The 25,722-nt window shown below is 39.5% G+C and overlaps 1 protein-coding gene across 6 annotated transcripts in view; it reads right to left on the minus strand.

The window, feature by feature from the left end:
• Positions 1–25,722, minus strand: part of MCTP2 (multiple C2 and transmembrane domain containing 2) — a 252,157-nt gene that overhangs the window by 34,303 nt on the left and 192,132 nt on the right. For 5 of the 6 annotated variants that reach the window (XR_009695391.1, XM_061158618.1, XM_061158616.1 and 2 more), the window contains 2 exons: positions 7,089–7,211; positions 3,734–3,775 (listed from right to left, as the gene is read on the minus strand). Coding sequence is in view for 5 of the 6 variants with exons in the window: in XM_061158618.1 (XP_061014601.1) it covers positions 3,734–3,775; positions 7,089–7,211 (165 nt within the window). In the remaining variant the exon portion in view is untranslated. The remainder of the gene's footprint in view (positions 1–3,733; positions 3,776–7,088; positions 7,212–25,722) is intronic. The other variant, XM_061158619.1, reaches the window with a different exon arrangement.

Here is a 25,722-nt window from a genome sequence, read left to right on the forward strand (position 1 = left end):
AACAAGATATTATTGCTTTGCATGACCTTTCCTAAATATGGGATACAGCATTTTACACAATAGTTTCTTGGTTCATGCTTCAATTACTGACCTTTACTGTGTAGCAAATTAATGCAATTTTCATTGTAATCCATCCGTACAAATAAGGTCCACATAGAAGAATTTCACATATGGAATCTAATACAAATAGGAAATGTCAGCTGATTGCTGTTGGCTGAACTTAGCCATTATCTGTTTGTTCTGGGGTCCCCAGCAAACTATACTCGTAACAAACAATTTCTTGCATGGGGCCATCAGGTCTAAGAAAGATTGCCTCTCTTCAAAGTTGAGTTTGTACCTTCAGTTTCCTAAGAGCCAAAAACCTAGTTATCCAAGTGTTCTACATGGTAACTGAAAGCCCACCAAAGAAAGGAAGGCAAAATTGTGGAGTCTGATTTAGTTTTGAAAAAAATACAGGGCATTACCGTGGACTTTTAACAATGAGAAGAAGCAAGAGGCTATGGTGATGTCATTTTACAGCCATCCCTGTTCCAGACAATAAAAGGATGACAGACCCCAGACCTTGTCCTGGTCTGTGCAGCGGAGACAGACAGAATATGGGAACACGTCCATCTCCTGAGGAAGTTGTGCCAAGGGGCCCCCGGCACGCTTTCATCTTCCATGGTTGTCTGTGATGGTATTTGGTGGGAAGGGGCGCTGGCAATTAAGGACTGTCACTTTCAAGATGGATAGTTTGAGTAGAAAGGAGTTCCCCTCCTCTCCTGGTTTGGAAGGAGATGGCTGGATGTTTATAATTTGTAAACAGTCCATCTCTCACTGGGTGTGTTACAGTTCCCAGAAGCCCGTCTGTCATGTCTAACACACAACAGAAGCCAGAAGGGCACTGTGGGGAAGCCCCCGGAGTCAGAACACTGTGGAGGGGAGTGGCCCAGGGCCTCCTTGCTTGAGGGACCAGTTCTGGGTGTGGAGGCTGCTCTACATGGAGGAGAAATGATAAAGCCTAATAATCTGTAAGTGGAGGTGCGCTCCGGAGGTCTTCCAGTTGAAAGTCCCTCTAGTTCACACATCTCTTAGAGAAGCAACAGTGCAGAGATGTGGAAAAGGGCTGAAGCGTGTCAGTCTCCCCTCACAACACAAGGCTTGTGTTCAGCAGAAGAGGCCTAAACAGAAGTCAACCTTTCACTTCAGAGCTATGCCTTCAGAAGTTTCCAGGCTGTTGCTGTTCAGTCGCTAAGTCGTGTCCCACGCGTTGCAACATGGCCTGCGGCACGCCAGGCCTCCTTCACGGAGCACAGTTTGTGGTGGCGAAGGGCTTGTGGAGCTCGATGAAGCTACGAGCCATGCCATGTAGGGCCACCCAGGATGGGCAGGTCACAGCGGAGAGTTCTGACAGAACGCGGTCCACTGGAGGAGGGGATGGCAAACCACTCCAGTATCCTTGCCCCAAGAAGCCCATCCACAGTATAAAAAGGCAAAAAGAAGTTTCCACAGAAGTATGAAATTGAGGAAGAGAAAGAAACAAGACCATACGGCACCCTTAAAGGCCCTACAAACATACTACAATCAATCAAAGTATCTCAAGAATGGAAGTGCCCTGGAGGAGATGTGGAGACCCCAGTGCCAACATCCTCAGTGTGGGTGGGCTGATGTATCTTCTGTGAGGAGGGTGATGCTTTGAGGACAGCAAGAGCTCCCAGGTTCATCCATGTAGATCACAGCCCAAGTGGTTTTCCCTCCACACCCCCAGAGAGCCCTTGAGGTGCCACAATGGAAAGTTAAGACCATGCCAACCACTGCTCTAAACTTTCATGGCTGATATTTTTAAAATACTCTTTTTTGACTGCACTGGGTCTTCTCTGTGGCATGCAGGATCTCTAATCTTCACTGCAGCAGGTGAGATCTTTAGTTGCAGTACATACAAACTCTGAGTTGTGGCATGTGGGATCTAGTTCCCTGACCAGGGATTGAACCTGGGGCCCCTGTGTTGGGAGCCTGGAATCCCTTCATGGATGACTTTACTGCCTTCCTGTTTACTCAACACCACTCTTTCATTCATCACCTTCTTATTGCATTTCTTCTCTCTTAGAGGGGATAAAGCCCCACAGTCACAATGATCTCCCTAGGGTGGGCAACGTCTTCTTCCATAGGTGCCTCGTTAATACAGACTAGACCAAAGAGAAAGAAATCTTCCTCACTTCCAACCTTTGCTTAATAAAATTGATGATTACTCCTTGTGTAGCTTTAAAATAATTCCATTAAAGATTGAAGGCAGGAGGAGAAGGGGACGACAGAGGATGAGACGGTTGGATGGTATCACCGACTCAATGGACATGAGTTTGAACAAGCTCCAGGAGTTGGTGATGGACAGGGAGGCCTGGCGTGCTGCAGTCCACGGGGTCGCCAAGAGTTGGACACGACTGAGCAACTGAACTGAGCTGTGTCTCCTGTGGTGAAACATCCCCGAGGGCACATTAGTTTAGCTGTGGCCACTTTTTAAAATGATTCCATGTATTTATTTCCGGCTGCACTGAGTCTCTACTGCGGGGGCTTCACTCGTGGCCGAGCGCAGGCTCTACAGCACAGGCTCAGCAGTTGCAGCCCGTGGGCTTAGTTGCTCTGAAACATGTGGAATCTTCCCGGACCAGGGATTGAACCGCTGGCAGGCAGATTTGTCACCACTGAGCCACCAGGGAAGTCCCTAGCTGTGACTGTTGTTAATGTTCAAGGACTGACATCACTCAGAAGCCACTCACATCAATTCATCAAGAAGAAAGTGGCGTCATGGGACTTTCATTCTTGAAAGGGTCCCGATTCTCTTTTTAAAAAGTCACACTTTATTAGTTTGCTCTTAATGATCATTTTAGAACGACAAGTAAGATTTACTATGTAATCTGTCCAACTTCCTTCAAATGGGCAAAAAACATCCTGCTCGTTCAATGGATTTTAAGGCTGTCTGTGTCATGAAGTTGGTGTTTTTGAATTCATTTCTGTTTCCTACACATTTTATATCGGACTCTTAACTTTTCCCTTTCCCTCTCTCCTCTCCTGTCACCCTTCTACACACTATCGCCCAGAGCCCGGCAGACCCACAAGTTCTAGGGGACTGGGCGACTGTGAAGCTAGTGGCATCTCATTTGGCATTTTACTTTTTTTCCCCGTTTTATTCCAGAAGGTTTGTCTGAAAGCGTAATGACAACAAAGCAGCAGATTTGAGAGATTCTCCCAGGAGGAGAGAAAGGACAGATGTACCCAGACGTGGAGCTGAAAACGATGCCAGCAACAGCTGGGCAAGTGACAGATTCTGAAGCGGGTGACCCACCCCGCAGAGTGCAGACATGAGCCTCAAGGAACAGCGATTGCACCTGATTTACTTTTGGCTTCCTGGATTACCTTTCATCTACCTTTCACACACCAAGGGGAAGGCTACACTTTGCCTCAAATGACAGGCCTCCTAGTTAACAGTCCAGTTATTCCTTGTATTCCACCTCTTTTCATCTTCACTTAAAACTTGAAAAGGGATAACCTTTACACATTATGAGAATTTGAGCACTATACTGGTCACCCTACAGTAGTAAGATGATACAACAGAGCTTGACTCAACCGGCTAGAATGCCATCGACCCACTGAAATGTTGTGAAGTAATTAGCCTCCAACTAATAAAAAAAAAAAAAAATTAAAAATAAAATCAAAAGCATTCATGCTGCCTTTCTTGTCCTTTCTGGAGCATACCCACCTTGTCATCTTCATCCTCCTCCTCATCCATGTCTGGGCTCTCCTAAGGGGAAAACCCACAACATGTGAATAAAACATCAACTGAAATGACCAAGTACAAACACATGCATACCCAGGCCTCAACTTTTCCTACATCATTGAAACACTCGTCTTTTTGAAATACACCGTGCCCTCTTAAAAAAGGACCCTTTTAAAGTTAAAGGATGCTGAAACAAGACTGTAAACAATATGCATGATCTACATAAAACTGTGAACTATAAATAAAGCTATTAGGCAAGTGCCCTTTGAAAGCAGCCAGCTTTAAAAACCACACTGCCGAGTTTTTTGTACCTTCTGTAAACAGTTTTGTTCTTATTCTTGACAAATGAACCAGCTGCTGCGTTAAGGCTGAGAACACCATACTCCGTGTGTGCTGGGCTCATTGCTATAATGACTGCACTTTTCCTCTGGGGCCATTACCGAAACATTAGACAGTAGAAAATGCATTAGTCTGAATGTAATCAATCTCAAGAATAAGATACAGGTTTCTATACAGTATTATTGTTTTCCTTGGGCTTTGGAGTTGGGGGGGGGGGGCGGGGGCGGCGCAGATGAGGGAAGGAAACTCCAGGTTCAGGTCTGGGCTAAATGGGGGCCTGCCTTTAGTTCTGGGGCCACAGCACTAGCGGCGCTGCACACGGAGGCTTGTCCAAATTCATTTAGAAACCCTGGCTAGTTAATGGGTACGTTTGAATCATATTACTGCTACATTTTAAAGCTAACACGTGCTGGTACACAATCCAATGATTTGGGAGCTCTGAAAGAACACTGGGTATCAGAAAACTCAAGTCTATTTTCAGTTTAAACACTTACCTTTCTACTTGACCTTGCAAACTCAGGCATACCAAAGTAGCTGCCATTGTTCCAACAGAAAAAAGAATGGTCAACATCATGCTTGTACAAGGGAGGGAATAACTCTGAAGACCTCCATAAACCACTGAGCAATTTCTTCAGGCAGGGCTGGTACTGAATTACCTCCTAGAATTCCTACAAACTCCATCGAGCAGTCTGTGGAATGCTTACTGATACTGGAGAACTAACCTATTCAATGCTAGCAACAAGCATGTTCCATGAGAGCAAATGGATAACAAAGGATAAAAATGAATACAATGAAAACCTGCTATGGGAGGAAAAAACTCTGTAATTAGGAGTTAGAAGTCTTCATCTTGAGACAAAGTCTTCAGTTGGAGACCTTGTCCCAGCACTGTTTTGTTGTATGACTTTGAGCAAATCACCCTGCCACTCTGAACCTTAGCTGCATCAAGCATGAAAAGAAAATAGTAGTTCTTGACTCCTTCAGGGTTATGCTACCAAGTTTAAATTAGACAATGAATTATAAAATGTTTAGTAAATTAAAAAATATTTCATACACAAATATATATATACGCATTTATACATATATACACACAAGAACACTTACGTACCCATATTTACTTACACACACACACACACACACACACACTCACACACACAAACGGACTGTAGCTTGCCAGGCGCCTCTGTCCATAGGATTCTCTAGGCAAGAATCCTGCATTGACAGGTGGGTTCTTTACCAATAGCACCATCTGGGAAACCCATACAGATGTATCAAAAAAAAGTGTAGTCACTCAGTTGTGTCTGACTCTTTTGTGACCCCATGGACTGTAGCCCGCCAGGCTCCTCTGTTCATGGAATTCTCTAGGCAAGAATCCTGGAGTGGATTGCCATTTCCTTCTCCAAAGGATCTTCCTGACCCGGGGATAGAACCTGGGTCTCCCTCACTGCAGGTAGATTCTTTACCATCTGAGCCACAAGGGAAGTCCATACCTGCCTACAAATACACACACACACACACACACACACACACACACACATATGCTATAAACAGGTACATCATATATATAGCTGGAAAAGTAAAATCTGATTAAAACTGTAAAAATGTTAGTTGAACACAGCACTTCCACAACAGATGTTTCTCTGTAAAAAGCTTCTTCATTTGTAGCTCCGTGAAACTTAATCCTTACATAAACTTGTATTTTAATGCTATTTATTTGTTAGTTGGTTCTAGCATCTTCAGGCTCCTCATTATTTATACAAGCACATGCTTATTGAACTACACCATCAAAACCCAAACAGAATTTTGAGTTTGTCTGAGGTTTTACTCCAGGCCTTACACTCATTTCCCACCACCCCAAATGAAACCAGAAACATTCCTTAAATATCTGTTATTTCAGAGACAATTATTTTTTAATAATCAGAACATTATAAGGAAAAATGGGTGAAGATGGTCAGCTTGAGTCTTAGAAAACCCAACATGGAGGTCATTTTTTTCTAAAGGATGTTACCAAGTCTCAAGATCTTTGATTTTTATTTTGAACATTTGGTTCTTAAACCTGTAATAACAAGCTTATATCACAAAGCAAGTCTATACACACACGTTCCTTCTAAAATAGAGCAGAAAAAGATTCTATGGGCTGGAATAAGAGGGATAGGGGAGGGAGAGATGGAGAAAAAGTAAGAAAAGTAGATGTAGGGGAATGTCGTGGAGAAGAGGCGCTGCCCGTGTTTCTTTTAACACCCCAGTGAGCTTGAGAATTGCAGAAAAAACCTGGGCACTTGAGAACAGAGGGGGCCCATGCCCACCCTCTCTCTGACTTCCCTGGAAGTGTGCCAGCCTCAGAGGACCCCCTGAGGCCTTAGGCTACAGGAGAATATTGCACAGGAGAACTAACTGGGGAAGTCTGAGGCACCTTCCGCTTGTGTTTCCCTGAAGGGGCTCAAGAAGCCACCAAAGGCTTGCTGTGTGTGTGTGTGCATGCTAAGTTGATTCAGTTATGTCCAACTCTGCGACCCTGTGGACTATAGCCCACCAGGCTCCTCTGTCCATGGGATTGTCTAGGCAAGAATACTGGAGTGGGTTGCCATGCCCTCCTCCAGGGTATCTTTACGACCCAGGGATCAAACCTGCATCATTTACGTCTCCTGCATTGGCAGGTGGGTTCTTTACCACTAGTACCACCTGGGAAGTAGAGATTCTTATTCCCAGGAACTCCATGGACACCCAGACAGGTGCTGCCGGCCTGGAAATGCTGATGAAAAACCAGATGGCTCACGCAAGCTAAGGAGGCAGGCCCAGACACAGAAACACAGAGTCTCTAGAAGGAAGACTCCAGATTACACATGATGAATATCTTCCCTGTAACGTGAATACATGAGCAGTATTGCTCCTCCAGTCTCAAATGCAGTGGATCGGGTCATGCTGTGGTGGTGGTGGTGGTTTACTGGTAACACACTTTCTTTTCTAATCAAATGTCAGAATTATTGGAATCTGGGCTCACCTGGCTGTCCTGGATGCTGCCACCCTTCCCTCTCACGGTTCCGATGGAATTGTAGACAAAGAGGAGCAATAAAGCCAGAGGGATCATGTAGAGTTCAAAGTTCCAGACAGTGACTAAGAACACCTGATTGGAAGACAAAGAGCAAATGACTGCTTGCAAAAACAGTATGGGGACAATCCTCAGCTCCTACTCACTGGCTTCAGGAGATTAAACCCAGGACTCTCTGTATAGTTCCAAGTAGATTAAAATATACACAGACACACGATCATTAGCACAGTTTTAGAACTAGTAGCAGAATAAGGAAGGCAGAGAGATGAGCTGGCCCATCACACTCTGGAATAGAGTTCCCATATTTGGAAACCTCATTACTCTACCAACCTTATTTAGTTTCTTGCTGCTGGATTTGGCACGCCAGAATATAGGTAAAGTACACAGCATGGAAAATCCAAAGGTCACTAAGAGGCTACAGGCCAAATTTTACCAAGAGTGAGATTTATCTGAACTAGGGCTGTGTGCTGTGCTCCATGGCTCAGTCATGCCCGACTCTTCGCGGCTCCATGGACTGGAGCCCGCCAGGCTCCTCTGTCCACGGGATTTCCCAGGCGAGAATTCTGGAGTGGGCTGCCATTTCCTCCTCCAGGGGATCTGCCTGACCCCAGGATCTAACTCCGTCTCTTGTATCTCCTACACTGGCAGGTGGATTCTTTATTACTACTGCCGCCCGGGAAGCCCCAGAGGGAATGATTCCTTTTCAAGCAGGCTGCCAGTACTGAAAAATTCAAATACTTTGGATAAAAACTTTAGTTTTCTGAAGTCTCTTAAAAATTTTTTAAAATTTGGATGAAATATAGCTGATGTACAATGCTATATTAATTTCTTCTGTACAAGAAAATGACTCAGTTATACACATATATATTCTTTCTTCATATTCTTTCCCCTTATGACTTGTCACAGAATATTGAATATAGTTCTCTCTGTTATACAGTATGACCTTGTCGTTTATCCATAAAAATCTTAAAATTTCCAATTTTGAGGCTAGATGGCCACAAGAAAATGATGATCAGTGTGAATCTTTAACACTTGAGGAGACCTAAGGTTTCAATTAGAATAAACAGTGTCAAAATTTTGAGATCATTCTGGAACTTTTTAATACTGCATTTTATAGATCTATTGATGGTATATATAAATCAAGTATATTCATTTCATGTGGTATATGGTACCCCATTACAATGAATGTTTTGCAATTTTTCCATGATATTCTCTTACCAATGAAAACTTAGGATGAAATAGTGGTTTTATTTTTTAATGCAAATATATTAATCTTCAACTTGAGGATTTTTGCCTTTAATATTCCGTGTTCTACTTAAGAAATCTATGGTACCCTGAGGTGATAAAGTGATTTCTTGTCTCTTCTTTCAAAAGATAACTGTGTGAGTGTGTGTGTTCCTTCTCTTGGTTTAGAGGTAGAAACAAGCTCCCAATTTGAACTTCATCCTCATAGTTGATTTACAATGCTGTATTAGTTTCAGGTATATGGCAAAGTGATTCAGGATTACACACACACACACACACACACACACACACACACACACACTTCTTTTTTTTTCTTCCCAGATTCTTTTACCTTATAGGTTATTATAAAATATTGAGTATAGTCAACTTTTAGAATTGGATTACTGAAGGGCTCCATACTTTGCTCACTGATTTTCCAGGCAAGGATACTGGAGTGGGTTGCCGTTTCCTTCTCCAAGGAAGTTTCTCGACCCAGGGATCAAACCCGGGTCTCCTGCACTGCAGGCAGATTCTTTATTGACTGAACTACAAGGGAAGCCATACAGACTCTCTAACCCCTTCTGCTGAATTACATTACTGTTCTTTCACCAGGACCACTCCAGTATTCTTGCCTGGGGAATCCCATGGACAGAGGAGCCCTGTGGGCTACAGTTCATGGGGTCGCAAAGAGTTGGATACAACTGAGTGACTAACATTTTCATTTTCAGTAATCAGATGGTAGCTGAGTACATAAGTAGATATTATTTCACTTTTAAAATTATCTTGGATTGTTCTTTGACTGTATCCTTCCACATGGATTTAAAAATCAGTTTGTAACATTTTACAGTTTGTAAATTTGTAAAATCTGTAATTTTACATTTGTAATTGTAAATTTGTAGATTGTAAATTTGTAAAACAGTTTGTAAAATTCTCGGTGAGATTTTATTGGAAGAGCCTTTAACGTACTTATCAGTGTGAAGAGAACTGACATCCTGATATTGACCTTCTGAATTATAAGGAATATTTATTTCTCCATATACTCAGAACTTCATCTTTTTCACTTATTTTTTACATAATGATTTTGCATATGTTTTATTATTTTTTGGAAAATAATTTAAGAGTTTTGATACTATTATGAATGGGATGATTTTCAAATTTATATTCTTTAGTTGGTTACTTACTTCTAATTACAGGAACACTGATTTATATGTTTTTCACATTATTTCTGAGCCCTCTTATTACTTGGAGGGAATTGAAAATACATCGTTTTGGAGATCTGGTGTGTAAAATCCTATAAACTGTAAATCATGACATTTTCCTTTAGCCTCCCAATCTATACGTTATTTACATTTTCTTCTAGTGCTAAACCTCTGTGCATTTTTTAATGAGCAAGTATAGAATTTTTGAAATACTCTTTGAATCAATGTAGATCATTACATTACTGAAATCTTCCAGTTTATTAACTGGATGGGATTTACCAATTTTATTATCTAATAATATGTATACTCCTCTAATTTCCTAGGTGTTTAAAGGTTTCTTTTTCTTTTTTTTTGTCATGTTTTGTTTTATTGTGAACAACAGAGAGAGAAGTTGAGAAAGTAGCACAGCAATTTCTCTACTATGTAAAACTAGTAATTTTCTTCACTGTTACCTATTTCCCTTTCCCTGTTCTTAAAGTTCTTTTAAGATTAGAGGTTTTAATTATATTCTAAAAGGTTACTATTTCTTAATTTCTATCTATTGGATAAGTGGAATTTTGTTGTTCTTTCAAATTGCAAAATATAATTTCAAGTAAAAAGAGGCTGACCTAAAACTATTAAGAAAAAAAATAGGAAACAACATATTTTTAATTTATTTTCCTCATTATCAACTATTTATATAATGTCTTCAACAAAATTACTTTCACATGAACCGAAACTAGAGGGACGGCTATGCTAGACAAACACCTCGTTTATCATATTTTTCTCCCCAGGTATTGGTAAGTAAGCCCAGAAAGTGTTTTACAAAAAAAAGTTCACATTCAAAGAACTTGAAATTCTTTAAAAGTGAGAAACTAGTACTTCTATAAACATTTTTAAAATCAATGCATAGTTTTTACTTCTCTAATGGTGGATTAAGTTCCTTAACACCATCATCTAGCAAAAACAGAAACCCTTTAGGACTGGAGGGGAGACCAAGTATTTGAGAGTATGAAACAAAGTTAATATATTTCTCAGAGGAGTTGAAACCTTGGACCAAGAACTCAGATCTGCATGGGGCCACATGAATAATTTTTGCATCTTTCGCTCAAGAAGAGTTGAAGACACAGAGATGACACCAGTTGGTTAAAACTCAATAGAAAACCTGTCAGTTTTCTAAATGCCTATGAAGGATGTAGGCAAAGGCGTCAGTGACAATCAGGGCCGCCAGAGAACACACAAGCACATCAGGAGGGGAGAGTAAGCAAAGGAAAATACCAGATTCTGTATGTGAGCTCTGCTACAGACACCGCCTCACACATGGGCCAGACTCAGAGGCCTCTGGACTGGGGTCAAAGCTGCCACTCACGGCAGGTGTGACTGAATGTTCAGTTTGAGTCTAACAGAAGTAAATGCTTTCTTAAAAAACAAAAGCAAGCTTATCTGAAACAATGTAGGATAATTTAGTGTTTTCACCACATAATCCTCTTAATGTCTAAGACACAACTCAATATCACTTGACATACACAGAGTCAGGAGAGTGGAATCATTATCAAGGAGAAGGCAATCAACAGATGTCAAGTTCAAGGTAATGCACATGTTAAAATTATCAGACAAGACCTTCAGACTACTTATTAAAAATATGCTCAGTGAGATGAAGGAAAATGACATCATAATAAATAAGTTAGTAAATAAATGCACAAAATAATAAAAGGGAAAATGTCCAACTAAAAAATCAATATCTCAAACTAAAAAAAAAAAAAAATCAGTAAGTATGTTCAGGATCAGAATTTAAAAAAAAAAAAACTTAAGGAACTTGAAGAGATATCAAAAGAAATCACCTTATCTGAAAGACAGAAAATAGTATGGAAATAAATGAATGGACTATTACTGCTCACTGAATAATTTCAAAAGTGCTAATATAGATATTCAGAATCTCAGAAAAAGAGGGAAGTTAGAGACATATGTAAATAACTAATGGTTGAACACTTCCTAGAGAACTTCCAGCAGAATAAATTCAAACAAAATCAGGCATAGGCAAATAAATATATATATTTATATATACATATTATATACTAATACCCATATATTAGTTGCTCAGTTGTGTCTGACTCTTTGCAACCCCATGGAGTGTAGCCCACCAGGCTCCTCTGTCGATGGAATTCTCCAGGCAAGAAAACTGAAGTGGGTACCCATTCCCTTCTCCAGAGGATCTTCCTGACCCAGGGATCAAACCTGCATCTCTTGCATTGGCAGGTAAAAGACCTATTTACTATAGCTCTTTGGTAAAGAACCTGCCTGCCAATGCAGGAGATTTAAGAGTATGCAGGTTCGATCCCCTCCATGCCTGGAGGAGGGCATGGCAACCCACTCCAGTATTCTTGCCTGTGGAATCCCATGGACAGAGGAGCCTGGGCGACTACAGTCCACAGGGTCCCACAGAGGCAGACAAGACTGAAGTGACTTAGCATGCATGCATATATGTGTCATGATCACAGTTCTGAAAAACAAAACTGATGAAATTCTGAAACCAACTAAAGATAAATGACACATTATGTACAAGAGCTTAACTACCTGAATGTTCATGGATTTCACATCAGAAACCATGGAGGCTAGGAGAAGTACAACAGCAATTTTAAAGTGCTAGGTAAAAGCAAAAGCAAAAATGTCAACCCAGGATTCTATATCCAATGAACATATCTTGCAGGAGTGAAGGTGAAACAAAGATTCAGATAAGTGAAAATTAAAATAATCTTTCACCAGCATATGTGAACAACAATAAAACTAAAGGATTTCTTCAGAATAAGGGAAAGGAATCCTAATGGAACTCAAACTTCAGGAAGAAATGAAGACCATTAGAAGTGGTAGATACATAGGTAAATATACAAGACAAGTTTTTCTTTTATTTCCTTTAGAACTCATATGATTGTTTAAAGCTATGCTTATAGCATCATTCCTGCGGTGCTTATAATGTATTTAGATGTAGTACAAGACATGTGAAAACTGAAAGAAAAAGGAGGGGAGGGACAGGTGGACAAATGGACTTAGATGAGTTGCAATATTTCTATGTTTTAGGTGAAAAAATTAATCCCAAATTGGGTGTCAAAAGTTAAGTGGAAATTACACACACACACACTCAAACATACTTGTACACGTATATTTAATCTCTAGAACAATCACCAAAGAACAAACAGAGAATAGATAAAAAGCCAACAGATGAATTAAAACAGAATTCTAAAAGACGAGAAGATGGAAACAGGAATAAGAAATGTAGAACATTCTATTGGAGGGAATGTTTCACAACTAATTTTATGAAGCCAGCTGTACCCTGATATGGAACACTGACAAAGCCATTAAGACAAAATAAATTATAGGCAAATATGCAACAGAACAAAGATGAAAGAATCCTTATGAAAATATAGCAAATCAAATCAAGAAATACATGGTAATACATTGTTTTAGTTACTAAGTCATGTTAACTCTTCTGCAACCCCATGGACTGTAGCCCGCTAGGTTCTTCTGCCCATGGGATTTCCCAGGCAAGAACACTGGAGTGAGTTGCTATTTCCTTCTCCAGGGATCAAACCCACATCTCCTGCATTGCAGGTAGATTCTTTACCATTGAGCCACTAGGGAAGGCCAAGAAACACAGCAGACAAATACAAAATAATAAAACAGTAACCAAATTTCAGTACATCAGTAATTACATTGAATGTTACTGGAATAAACACTGCAAACATAAAAGGTAGAGATGAGAATAGAATGAATGTCTCTGTGGCAAAGTAAACAAAAGTCTTACCTCTTAAACAAGGGAAAATGTACTGAAACATACAACTGAACAAAACTGAACAAATGTCTCCATCAAGATATATTCAAAATCAAATACTTTCACTGTTGAATTCTATCAAACATTCAAAGAAGAAAGAACATTCTACTGGAAGGAATATTTCACAACTAATTTTATTAAGCTGGTTTTACCCTATGAAACCCTGACAAAGCCACTATGACAAAATAAATTATAGGAAAACATGCAACAGGAACAAAGATGCAAGAATCCTTAAGAAAATAATAACAAATCAAATCAAGAAATACATACAAAACATATACTATAGTGTAATCAAGGAGAATATGGCCCAAGAATGTAAGATTAATTTCACATTAAAAACAAATATAATCCACCATATTGACAGAATAAAGGAGAAAATACATTCAATTATTTCAATAGATGCGGAAATAAAATTGACAAAAAAACTCAACACTACTAACAAACAATGAATACAAGAAAAATTACCTTGATCTGATAAAGGACACTTAACAAGAATCTTATAGTTACCATATTTGATCATGTTTGGCAACAGTTTGTTGTATATAAATTATGCTTTGTGAAGCTGATTTTTTAAAAAAATACATACTAAGAAGAAAACACTTACGCATGCAGCCATATTAATATGTCTCAAAAACACATTGAGTGAAAAAAGTCTTATACAAAAAAGAGCACAAGCTATATAATTCCATTTAGATGAAGTTACAGAACAGACAAAATGATTCTATGACGAGGATAACTGCACCATCTCCTTCTAAAATTAGGAACAAAGCAAGTATATCTGCTCTCACTACTCCTATTCAGTACTGAATTATATGTTCTAGCCACTGTAATAAAGGAAAATATATGAAGTAAAAGCCATAAGTATCAGAAAGGATAAAAGCAAAACTGTCACTTTTTATAGATGACCTGATTTTTACATAGAAAATTTTATGGAATCTACAAAGCAAATCCTAAAAATAACAATTAAATGCAGCAGTCAGAGGGTATAAAGTTACTTTTCAAAAATCAATTCTATTTTTAATACCAGAAGCAAAAATCTGAAAAATAAAACTTAAGATTTTTCATTTACAGTAGAATCAAAATCCATAAAATACAATGAAATAAAATACACAAAATGAGACCAAGACCACTACACTGGAAATTATAAAGTATTACTGAGGAACATTATAGGATACCTAAAGAAATGTACAGAAATGCCACTAGCTCATGGATTTTAAGATTCAATATTGTTAACATGACAGTTCTCCACAAATCGATCCTCAGAAGCAAGCAATCCCAATTTTGTAGAAACTGACAAGCTGATTCTGAATATTATATATGGGAATATTATTTGACAGAGCAGTCAAAGCAATTTCAAAAAATAAAGCTTACCTAATAGAGTTTATTATAAAGTGATACAGTAATGGAACAGAAAATACAATCAACATATATCAATATATAATTAACTTATTTCTAAAAACACTGCCAATTCAAAAAGATACATGTACCCCAATGCTCCTAATGTTCACTGTAGCCCTGTTTACAATAACCAGGACATGGAATGTCTATCAACAGAGGAATGGATAAAGAAGATGTACATATATACAATGGAGCATAACTCAGTCATAAAAAGAAGCAAAACTGGGTCATTTATAGCGATGTATATGAACCTAGAGTCCGTCACACAGAGTGAACTAAGTCAGAAAGAAAAACAGAGTGAAGTAAGTTAGAAAGAGAAAAACAAATATCGTATATTAATGCATACATATGGAATCTAGAAAAATGGTACTGATGAACCCACTTGTAGGGCAGGAAGAGAGAAGCAGACGTACGGAATGGACTTGTGGACACACAAGGGGAATGTGGGTTGGGATGAACTGAAAGAGTGGCACTGACATGTATACACTGCCGTGAGATAGCTAGCTGGGAAGCTGCTGTATACATAAGGAGCTCAGCTCGGCTCTCTGTGATGACCAAAGGGATGGGATGGGGGTGTGGGGGGTGCGGGTGGGAGGTTCAAGGGGGAGGGGTTATATATGTGTACATATAGCTGATTTACTTTGTTGTACAACAGAAACGAACACAAATTGTAAAGCAACTATACTCTAGTAAAAAAATAAAAAAACATTGCCAAGGTAATTCAATGGGAGAAATGAGAGTCTTTTCAACAAATGGCCCTGGAATGACTGAATATATGTATGGAAAAAAAAAAATCACTCTCCCTTACCACAGATAAAAATGAACTCTAAATAAATCATAATATCTAAAACTAAATACTAAAGCTTCAAAACATCTAGGAAAAAATTATGAGAAAAACCTCTGGCATAAGGAAGGGTAGGTCAAAGATTTCTTAGGGTACAAAAAGCAGAATAATGTAAATAAGTGAAAAAAATTAACTATTAAAATTATTCTTCCCTTTTCTCTTCGGAAGACACTTAAGAAATGAAAAACGTCACAAAATGGGAGAAAATATTTTCTATACATGTACGGAAAGAGAACATGTATCTGGAATATATAAAGAATTTCTACAACTTGGTATGGAAACACCTCAATAAAAATTGGCAAAATATTTGATTGCAAAAAATTTGGAATATTACATGACAGCTTCTCAGAAAGTTGTGCATACACCTCTGTGATTCTGGAGTGATTCAGATATCACTCTGGTACATCACAACATACCATAAAGACACAGGGTAGAAGCAGAGGCTTCATTTAGAAAGCTATTGCAATGATCCAGGTTAAAGTTAACTGTAGCTTAGAACCATGCTGATGGCAGTGCAATTACTGAAAAGTGGCCATGTTACTCTATTTAGAAAGTAGACCAAGAGGATTTTCAGACAACTTGAATGAGCATATAAAAATGGAATCATCAAGGATAATACTAAATAGTGGGGCCTGACAAACTGCAAGAGTGGACGGATTCATTAATGGAGCTATAAGTCTGTGGGAAGAGCAGGTTTGGAGAAGGGGAGTCTGAAGCACCTATTGACATCTGGGTGGACACAAAGAGTAGACAACGGATAGAAGGTTTGGAGTTCAAACAAGAGGCTAAGGCTAGAGACATAAGTTTGCATATTATCAGCATCCAGATGGTGTTTAAAGGTTTCAGACTGGCTAATTTTGACAAGGAAATAATCATAGAGAGAAGCGGCTCAGAAGTGTAGTGATCCCTAGAAAAGTACAAAAAGTACAAATTTATGAGTTGGAGAAGATTAAAAGGAATCAGAAAAGGATACTGAGGAGCTGTCAGAGCAAAAGAGATAGTGTAGGAGACTGTGCTGTCCTAGGAAACAAGATAAACAAAGATCTTTAAAGAGGAGGGCAAGAACAGGTGGCTCAAATGATAAAGAATCTGCCTGCAATGCAGGAGATCCATGTTGGATCCCTGGCTCAGTAAGATCCCCTGGAGGAGGGCAGGCAACCCACTCCAGTATTCTTGCCTGAAGAATCCCATGGACAGAGGAGCCTGGGGGGGGCTACAGTTCATGGGGTCATAAAGAGCCGCGACTAACACTTAGACACTTAAAAATAAATTTCTAAATAAGACGGTCACTGGAAACTGGTCCCTGATTTGAAATGAGCAGTTGACTAGAGTGATAAAACAAAGTTCAGATGAAGGTGAGTTTAAGAAAGAACAGAGAACTGTAGACAGTGCTTACACAACTCTATGAAAGAGTCTGTTACAAGGAAGAGCTGAGACGGACTTCCCTGGTGGTTCAGTGGCTGAGACTCTGCACTCCTAATGCAGGGGGCCTGGGTTCAATTCCTGGTCGGGGAACTAGATCCGAATGCTGAAACTAAAGATCCTGCTTGCGACAACTACAAGATCGTGCATGCTGTAACTAAAAAAACAGATCATGCATGTCACAACAAAGATCAACAATACTGCATGCTGCAACTAAGACCTAGCACAGCCTAATAAATAAGAGCAGAGAAACAGGATGGAAGAGGATGTAGCAAGGACCAGGGGAGAGAGGGAGGGAAAAAATGATGGTGTAGGAGACAGAAGGAAGAAGAGTTCGAACAATATTTTTGAATCACTGGGAAGGGGTGTGATCCAGTATATGGACGGAGAGTTGGTCTTCAGTTCAGTTCAGTTCAGTCGCTCAGTCGTGTCCGACTCTTTGCGACCCCATGATGTGCAGCATGCCAGGCCTCCCTGTCCATCACAAACTCCCGGAGTTTATTCAAACTCATGCCCATCGAGTCGGTGATGCCATCCAGCCATCTCATCCTCTGTTGCCCTCTTCTCCTCCTGCCCGAATCCCTCCCAGCATCAGAGTCTTTTCCAACGAGTCAACTCTTCGCGTGAGGTGGCCAAAGTATTGGAGTTTCAGCTTCAGCATCAGTCGTTCCAATGGACACCCAGGACTGATCTCCTTCAGGATGGACTGGTTGGATCTCCTTGCAGTCCAAGGGACTCTCAAGAGTCTCCAACACCATAGTTCAAAAGCATCAATTTTTTGGTGTTCAGCTTTCTTCACAGTCCAACTCTCACATCCATACATGACCACTGGAAAAACCATAGCCTTGACCAGACAGACCTTTGTTGGCAAAGTAATGTCTCTGCTTTTTAATATGCTATCTAGGTTGCTCATAACTTTCCTTCCAAGGAGTAAGTGTCTTTTAATTTCATGGCTGCAGTCACCATCTGCAGTGATTTTGGAGCCCCCAAAAATAAAGTCTGACACTGTTTCCACTGTCTCCCCATCTATTTCCCATGAAGTGATGGGACCAGATGCCATGATCTTAGTTTTCTGAATGTTAAGTTTTAAGCCAACTTTTTCACTCTCCTCTTTCACCTTCATCAAGAGGCTTTTCAGTTCCTCTTCACCGTCTGCCATAAGGGTGGTCTCATCTGCATATCTGAGGTTATTGATATTTCGGAAGCAACAATTCAGTGATTCAAAGTTATAGGACAGACAGCAGAAGATAACAGGCACAGATGTTGGTAGGGGGATAGGTAGATACAGCAGGGGCAAAACAGCAGTAAACTGGCACATGTGTCAACCATGGTCATGATCTGAGTGAGGACAGGGAGAAATTATTAGAAAAGTAGGGCAGAAATTATAAAATAGTCCAGAAGAGAGGATAATGGCTCAAAGAAATGTAATATAGATGTCAGGAGATACTGGCTGTTTTCCTCTACCCATGTTTACCAGAGGTTTTGCTAATCAAGTATAATGAAGGTAGAGAAGGCAAAGAAATTATTTTTAAAATGGACCACGGAGGGCTTCTCTGGTGGCTTAAGGGTAAAGAATCCACCGGCCAATGCAGGGCGACACGAGTTCCCTGATGTGGGAAGATCCCATGTGCCTCAGAGCAACTAAGCCCATGTGCTGCAACTACTGAGCCTGTGCTCTCGAGCCCGGTGGCGTCCACTACTGACCCACGCCTACTGAAATCCGTGTGCCCTGGAGCGAGAGGAGGCCCCACAACGTGGAGCCCACACACCACAACTGGAGAGAGTGTCTGCTCTCTGCAACTAGAGAAAGCCTGCACAGACAATGAAGACCCAGCACAGCCAATACACAAATAAAGTGGTTTAAAAAAATGGACCATGGAAGCTGGGCTGCATTGTGGCTGAGAAACAATGTGAAGTGGAGACGATAAAATTTAAACACAGTGGTTGTTATTAACTAACAGGTTAAAAACAGAAGAGAACCAACTAACAGAAAGGAAAATTACTGGACTGAGAAATACTTCCAAAGAAGTTCTTCAGAATGTATAGGACAGAAACAAAAATACAGATATATGAAAGGTCAAAGACATGGAAGATGTCAACAAGAAGGTCTAAGACAACACCTGATGGGTGTTGAAGGGGCAAAGAGTTAATGAGAGAACAGGGAGGCAATATATGAAGATAAAATGCCTGAGGATTTTCCAGAATTGTTGAAATGTATCAAATGGGAAGATCCAAATAAACCCTTAATAAGATAAATAAAGAGGTGTTTGGGCTTAAAAATATCACGGTAGAATTGAAAAATACTTGGGAAGAAAAGCAGAAACATTTACAAGCAGCTAGAGAGAAAAGACAATTCACCTGTGAAGAAAAAGTAATATGAGTGACTTTATATCTCAGTGCAACAAGCGAAACAAGAGAGTAGAAAAACTTAACATACATACGGTTTCAGCCTTTCAATTCAAAAACTTGTACCTAGCAAATTGTCTTAAGAGTAAAGCAGAGACTTTTTCAGAAAAGCATGAGCCAGCAGTGCTTATCACATGAAGATTCACTCATGAAAGTACATATAATAGATTTATTTCAAAGACAAAGGAAAACCGTTCCTGGCATCAAAAGGCTGAATGTGAGAATGTATGTGTTCAAAAGCAATAGTAAACGTGCATACCAATCTAAATAAACATGGACTTATTAGAAAGGTTTAATTTAGGTGTGTTGAAACAATTTAAAATGGGGACAGCAATGTCTGTAAACTGGGAAAGGTATGGGTTGGTTTTAAAAAATTCTAAGACACCCTTGTTGTAAACCAGCTTTTCAGTAGGGAGCTGAGCTTTATCTCATTCTTTCTGCATAAAACAACATCACCCACGAAAAACAAATGGAACCCCCTCCGCCCACCAAACAACTGTGAAAACTGAATTATCTACACAAACTGAAGACATTCGAGGGGAACAAAGGCAACCAGGGTCTGAGGGACAAGTTCAAGGACAACAGGCAAATGTAGAAAGGTACATCTTAGTCTGCCACTGCTTTGACTTCTTTAGGGTTTTTGTTACATTTTATTTTTGCCAATTCACTGTCTAAAACATAGCACACAGGAGCAAGTTAGAACATGCTTCAATCTTAATAATCTAGGGAGGTAAAAACTGGGGTGCAAGGGAACTATGGCAGCCAGAACTTGAGGAACAAAAGGAACAGCAGACATTCAAATGCATATCTCCTTGAGAAATTTACTGTTTAAAGCACGTGTGCTTAGGAAGAAAAATTAAGGCCAAGCAGAAAATGAGAACCAAAAGTTTTTGGCAATCTCACTGAGTTGGGGAATAAAAACTGAAGGCTAGGGACCCTTATGAAAGAAGGGGTCTGGTAAACACTACAGGATTTTATTAAGACTCCTGAAGGACTATGCACTAAGCATGGGGTTAAAACCAAAATAAACCAGTTCTCAAGATGCTTGAAATCCTACCTTGGGTCATTTCAATCCCTGATTGGATCACTCTGATTTGCTAGACCCTCATTCCCTTCTCTATATTCTCTTTGGTGGAAAATAACACATTCCATATCCTCTAAAGTGTTTTAATAAATTTTATCCAGTATTTGATTAAAAAATAATTACAATGGTCAGGATTAAAAAAGCAATGACCAAAAATCAAGAGAAAAATGGACAATGAGAACAAAAAGCTAATTTAGATGTTAGAGTTACCAGATGTAAATTTTTAAATAGCCATGATTAATATGTACATATTTGTACCATAATTGGTAATATATATGGGCTTCCCTGGTGACTCAGATGGTAAAGAATCTGCCCGCAATGTGGGAGACCTAGGTTCAATCTCTGGGTTGGGAATATCCCCTGGAGGAGGGCATGGCAACCCACTTCAGTATTCTTGTCTGGAGAATCCCCATGGACAGAGGAGCCTGGTGGGTTCTACAGTCCATAGGGTCGCAAAGTGTCAGACACGACTGAGTGACTAAGCACAGCATAGCAAATGCAACATATATATATGGATATTCATATATGCATATATACCATATTAATATATACCTGAAAATGGATTTTAAAAAATCTATGGAGAATATCAGAAGAGAACTGGGATTTATAAAATAGACTCCAATGGAAACCAAAAAAAATTTTTTAAAAAGATAAGTGACATGAAGAATTTGCTAAATGAATTTAACAGCAGAGCAGAAAAGAGAGCATTTGTGATTTGGAGTATTAGTAGAAAATACCTATACTTAAAGCAGATATAAACATGATAATAAAATATAGCAAAAAAGATACACGGCACATTTATAAAGGCTTAATTTATACGTAAAAACTTGGGAGTCCAGAAAAAGAGAGATAAGAGAGAAATGGAAAAAAGCTATAAATGATATTGAATGAGAATTTCTAAAAATCTAACATATAAGCTGTGAAGCTGCAGATTTAAAGAACCTCAAATAGGATGAAAGAGGGAAAAAATCACATGCAGGCAGTTCATAGTAAAACTGCACATAATTCATGACCAAAAGAAAGTGGAAAGGCAGATAGTGAGATTTAAAAAAAAAAAAAAATCATGTTTACTCTTGTAAACAAAAAATCTTGTTTAGAACAGCAATCTAAATGGTAACTGATTTTTCACCAGAAAAGAAAACAGCCAAAAGACAACTGAAAAGAATGTGTATAATATAGGATTTATCTGCTCCTTGAATGTTTACTAAAACCTTGTCTCTAAAGTTTCTGGGGCCTATGTTTTGTTTTCTGGTTAAGACATTAAACCACTGATTGAATTATTTAGTGGGTGCAGAACTATTCAAGTTCTTATTCTTTTTCAGTCACTGGATACACTGCTCTACAAGGTTCACCTCTTTCATATATATTTCATCATTTTAAGCATAAAACTTCATAATATCCTCTTTGTGTTTAATCCCTGCCTCATTTGAAATATCTCCCCTTCAATGCCTGCTGTAATATATTTGTGTACTCTTTGTACATTGAAAACTCTCAGAAAAGTGACTTGTTTTGTTAGTTTTTGAGAGACAGCTTTTAATTGTTATTCCTTTTATTTTATCTTAGCCATACAGATCTTCGTTCCTCAACCAGGGATTGAACCTGCGTCCACTGTAGTGAATGCGTGGTGTCTTAACCACTGGACTGCCAGGAAATACTCTATTATTCTTTTTCATTTTCACACATATATTCTACTTCAGAGATTTTTCTCTTATTTTTACTTCTAGTTAATTTGGCTTCCTTCTGCTGTTGTTTTTCAATGGTGTGATTTTGAAAGCCAACTCAATAATTGTGATTCTGACTTAATTTTCCATATTGGTTTGGTCTTGTTCTTTGTTTCTATGAAACACAACATGTCAATTCTATTATGTGCACAAGCAAAATATCAAGAAGAGCCTAGGCATTCTTGAAGATGAAAAGCAAATTGGGAAGGACAATGCTAAATTCAAATGATGCTTGTGTAACATTGGTACAGGTGTAGACAAGAGACCAGTAAATGGTATGGACAAGTCCACCTATATAAGGTAACCTGATTTATGATCTTGTGGAATTGTAGATCTCTGAAGAAAAGCAGAATATTTAAGAAATGGTACTGGATCAGGTGGTATCCAGAATACAAAAATGTAATATACTTACCGGTAGATTTTAAAATTTCATATAAAAAGTAAAACCATAAATAATGTAAAGAGCATCTTCATGAACTTTAGGCTAGGAATGACATGTATGACAGTCATGTATGACATTTTATCTCAGTAATGACATAAAATACCCAAGCCATATAAAAAATAATTAATAAATTTGACATTAAGTATAAGGATTTTGTTCATCAAAAAACACAGTGGGAAAAAACAAGCCACAAAATTGGAGAAGATATTTCTATTACAATTTCTATCTAGATTATATAAAACACTTCTACAAATCAATAAAAAAGGTAAGAGGGGGGAGAAAATTAGCCAAAAGGAGAACAAAGTCCCCAAACTTATAAATATTATTAGTAATGAAAGAAATGGGAGTTAAAATCACACCAAAGTGTGACTTAACTCATCGGATTGACATGATTTTGAAGTTACAGCATGTTAAGAGTTTTCTAAGATGCAGAGCATTGATAACTTTCATTGGATGCTAATGGTTCAGTAATCTGGGAAATGGCTGGCAGCAACTAATTAAGCAGAATGTGTATATCAGATAATATGCATATTCATTCCTAGGTATAAACTTGGGAGTAGCGGCTTTCAAACTTTAGCATGCAGGAAAAATGCCAGAGGACTGGTATAGACAGGATCAATCTCTGGACTCCACCCCAAGTTCCTGGTTCAGCAGGTTTGGGGTGGGGCCCCAGAAACTCACTTCAGCAAATTTCCTAGGTGATGCTGACTCTGCCCTCTGGGCACCACACACTGGGAACCACTGCTCTGAACCCTGGCACGTGTCCACCAGACAAAATGTCCAATGTTTACAAAAACACTTTTCATTTAACAGCCAGAATACTAGCAACCAACCAATCAAAACCCCCAACCAATCCTGCAACCAATTCAAATGTGCTTCTAGAGCAGAATGGGTAAATAACTTATATACCAAGTTAAATATCATATAGAATGAAGATACTTGAAGGTCACATATTGATCACATGGATGCAGGTCAAAAGTGAGTGAATTAATTTGCATGTCACAGAGAAAGACCTAAAAGTATTACATGATTCTGTTATAAAATCTTAAAAAGCAGACAAAATTGAATTACCCTGTTCAAAGATAGATGCAGAAATGGTAAAACCACAATGAATAAATGAGACAGCATTCAGTGTCACTATTACTTCTGGGGATAAAGGAAGAAGGATTCAGTAGTAAAGAGGCAGAGGCTGATTCTGAAGTATGAAGGCACAGCCTTCTAAAGCAGTAAGAGTTTTCACTTTTAAAGCTGGGTGTAAGTAAACGAGGGGGATTCCTGGGTGGTGCGGTGGTAAAGGACCGCCTGCCAATACAGGAGATGCAAGAGATGTGGGGTCAGGAAGATCCCCTGGACTAGGAAATGGCAACCCACTCCAGGGCTCGTGCCTGGAAAAGCCCATGGACAGAGGAGCCTGGCAACTACAGTCCAAGGGGTCGCAAGGAGTCAGACATGACTGAAGTGACTGAGCTCTGTCAAGGGTTGCAGACCCAGGTGCCCACAAGGGTCAGGGTGAACTATAAAGCACAGGAAGCCCGGGTGTCAGACCAGAAGGAGTGGTGGTGACCAGGGTACTCAGACTGCAACTCTTTTCCAGCTACAGCTGTTTTCATGTGAGATTAGGGTTAGGTTTGATATTACCCGGTACTCTGATTTTTCAAAAATTCAAGATAGGAGTGAACTACTAATGCATGCAACTTGGATGGATCTGAAAGCCATTACACTAAGTGGAAAAAAAAATGCATCTGCAAAGATTATCTAATATAAGATTCCTTCTATATGATAATCGAGAAGTGACAAAATTATGGTGATGATGATGGGAAAGTGGTTGCCAGGGCTACAGCTGGGGGTGTGTGAACATTAAGGGGTAATACAAATGAGCTTTGCACGATGATAGAACTTTCCTCGAGACACAGGGAACAAGGCACTGAGAAGGATAACATAAGCCAGTTTGTGAAAAGACCTGTATGTCATGGTAGTAAGTTGAAGATGTGATCCTAAACTAAGTGGGAATTCATTAATAGATTTTTAAAGAGAATAATAATAATAAGACCAGATATTTAACGAGCTAGTTCTAGTAGTGACGTACCCTTAATTATGGAAATGTGTATGTGTGTGCCATGTCCTCAGTCGTGTCTGACTCTTTGCAACCCCACTGACTATAGCCTGCCCGGCTTCTCTGTCCATGGAATTTTCCAGGCAAGAATACTGGAGTGGGTTGCCATTTCCTCCTGCAGCGGACCTTCCTGAACCAGGGATTGAACCTGGATCTCCCGTATCTCCTGCACTACAGGAGGATACTATCAGGGTAACACTGATGGGAATGGGGTAAGGAAATGAGAAACAGAAAAATTCTATAAAGAAACAGAAATGGCCAAGGAAAATGGGCAAAATCACTTTTCTGGGATGCTGAAGGATGTTCTACAGAGAATATAGACTTGTCCCCTTAGCCCATCTATTCGTCTTTCTGCTGGGGTTCTGATACCCAAAATCTGCTGTGTGGAGAGGGACACAGCTTCCTGCTAGTTGTCTGACCCCACCCTTCCACCCCACCCCAACACTGCCAGCTACATACTATCAGCCACAGGGGAACAGATTGAGCAAGACATAAACACCAACAATCTTTCAAGTTACTAATCGCATGTGACTCCCATAGATTTGTAACTACAGTCGTCCCAGCCAATCTCAGATTGAAATTCCATAATATATAAACTCTTCCCCCCTCCTCCCAAACATATGCTAAATTAATTTCTATGCCAGGAACCAGTACTTGCTTCAGAAACCCTTATCCACAAGAAAGCAACATGAATAGAAGATAGTCATAACAGGCTGTGGTAGGCAGAATAATGGTACCCCAAAGACATCCACATCCTATTCCTCAGCTCCTGTGACCACGTTACACTGCAAAGGGGAATAAAGCTTACTGATGGAGTTAAGGCTGCTGATCAGCTGACGTTAACAACAGGGATATCATCACCAATTACCTGGTTGAGTCTAGTATAATCAGAGAGTCTAAAAGTGGAAGATGGAGTCAGAAAAAGAAA

Source organism: Dama dama, chromosome 13 (genome assembly GCF_033118175.1).
Source record: "Dama dama isolate Ldn47 chromosome 13, ASM3311817v1, whole genome shotgun sequence".
Classification (NCBI taxonomy): Eukaryota; Metazoa; Chordata; class Mammalia; order Artiodactyla; family Cervidae; genus Dama; species Dama dama.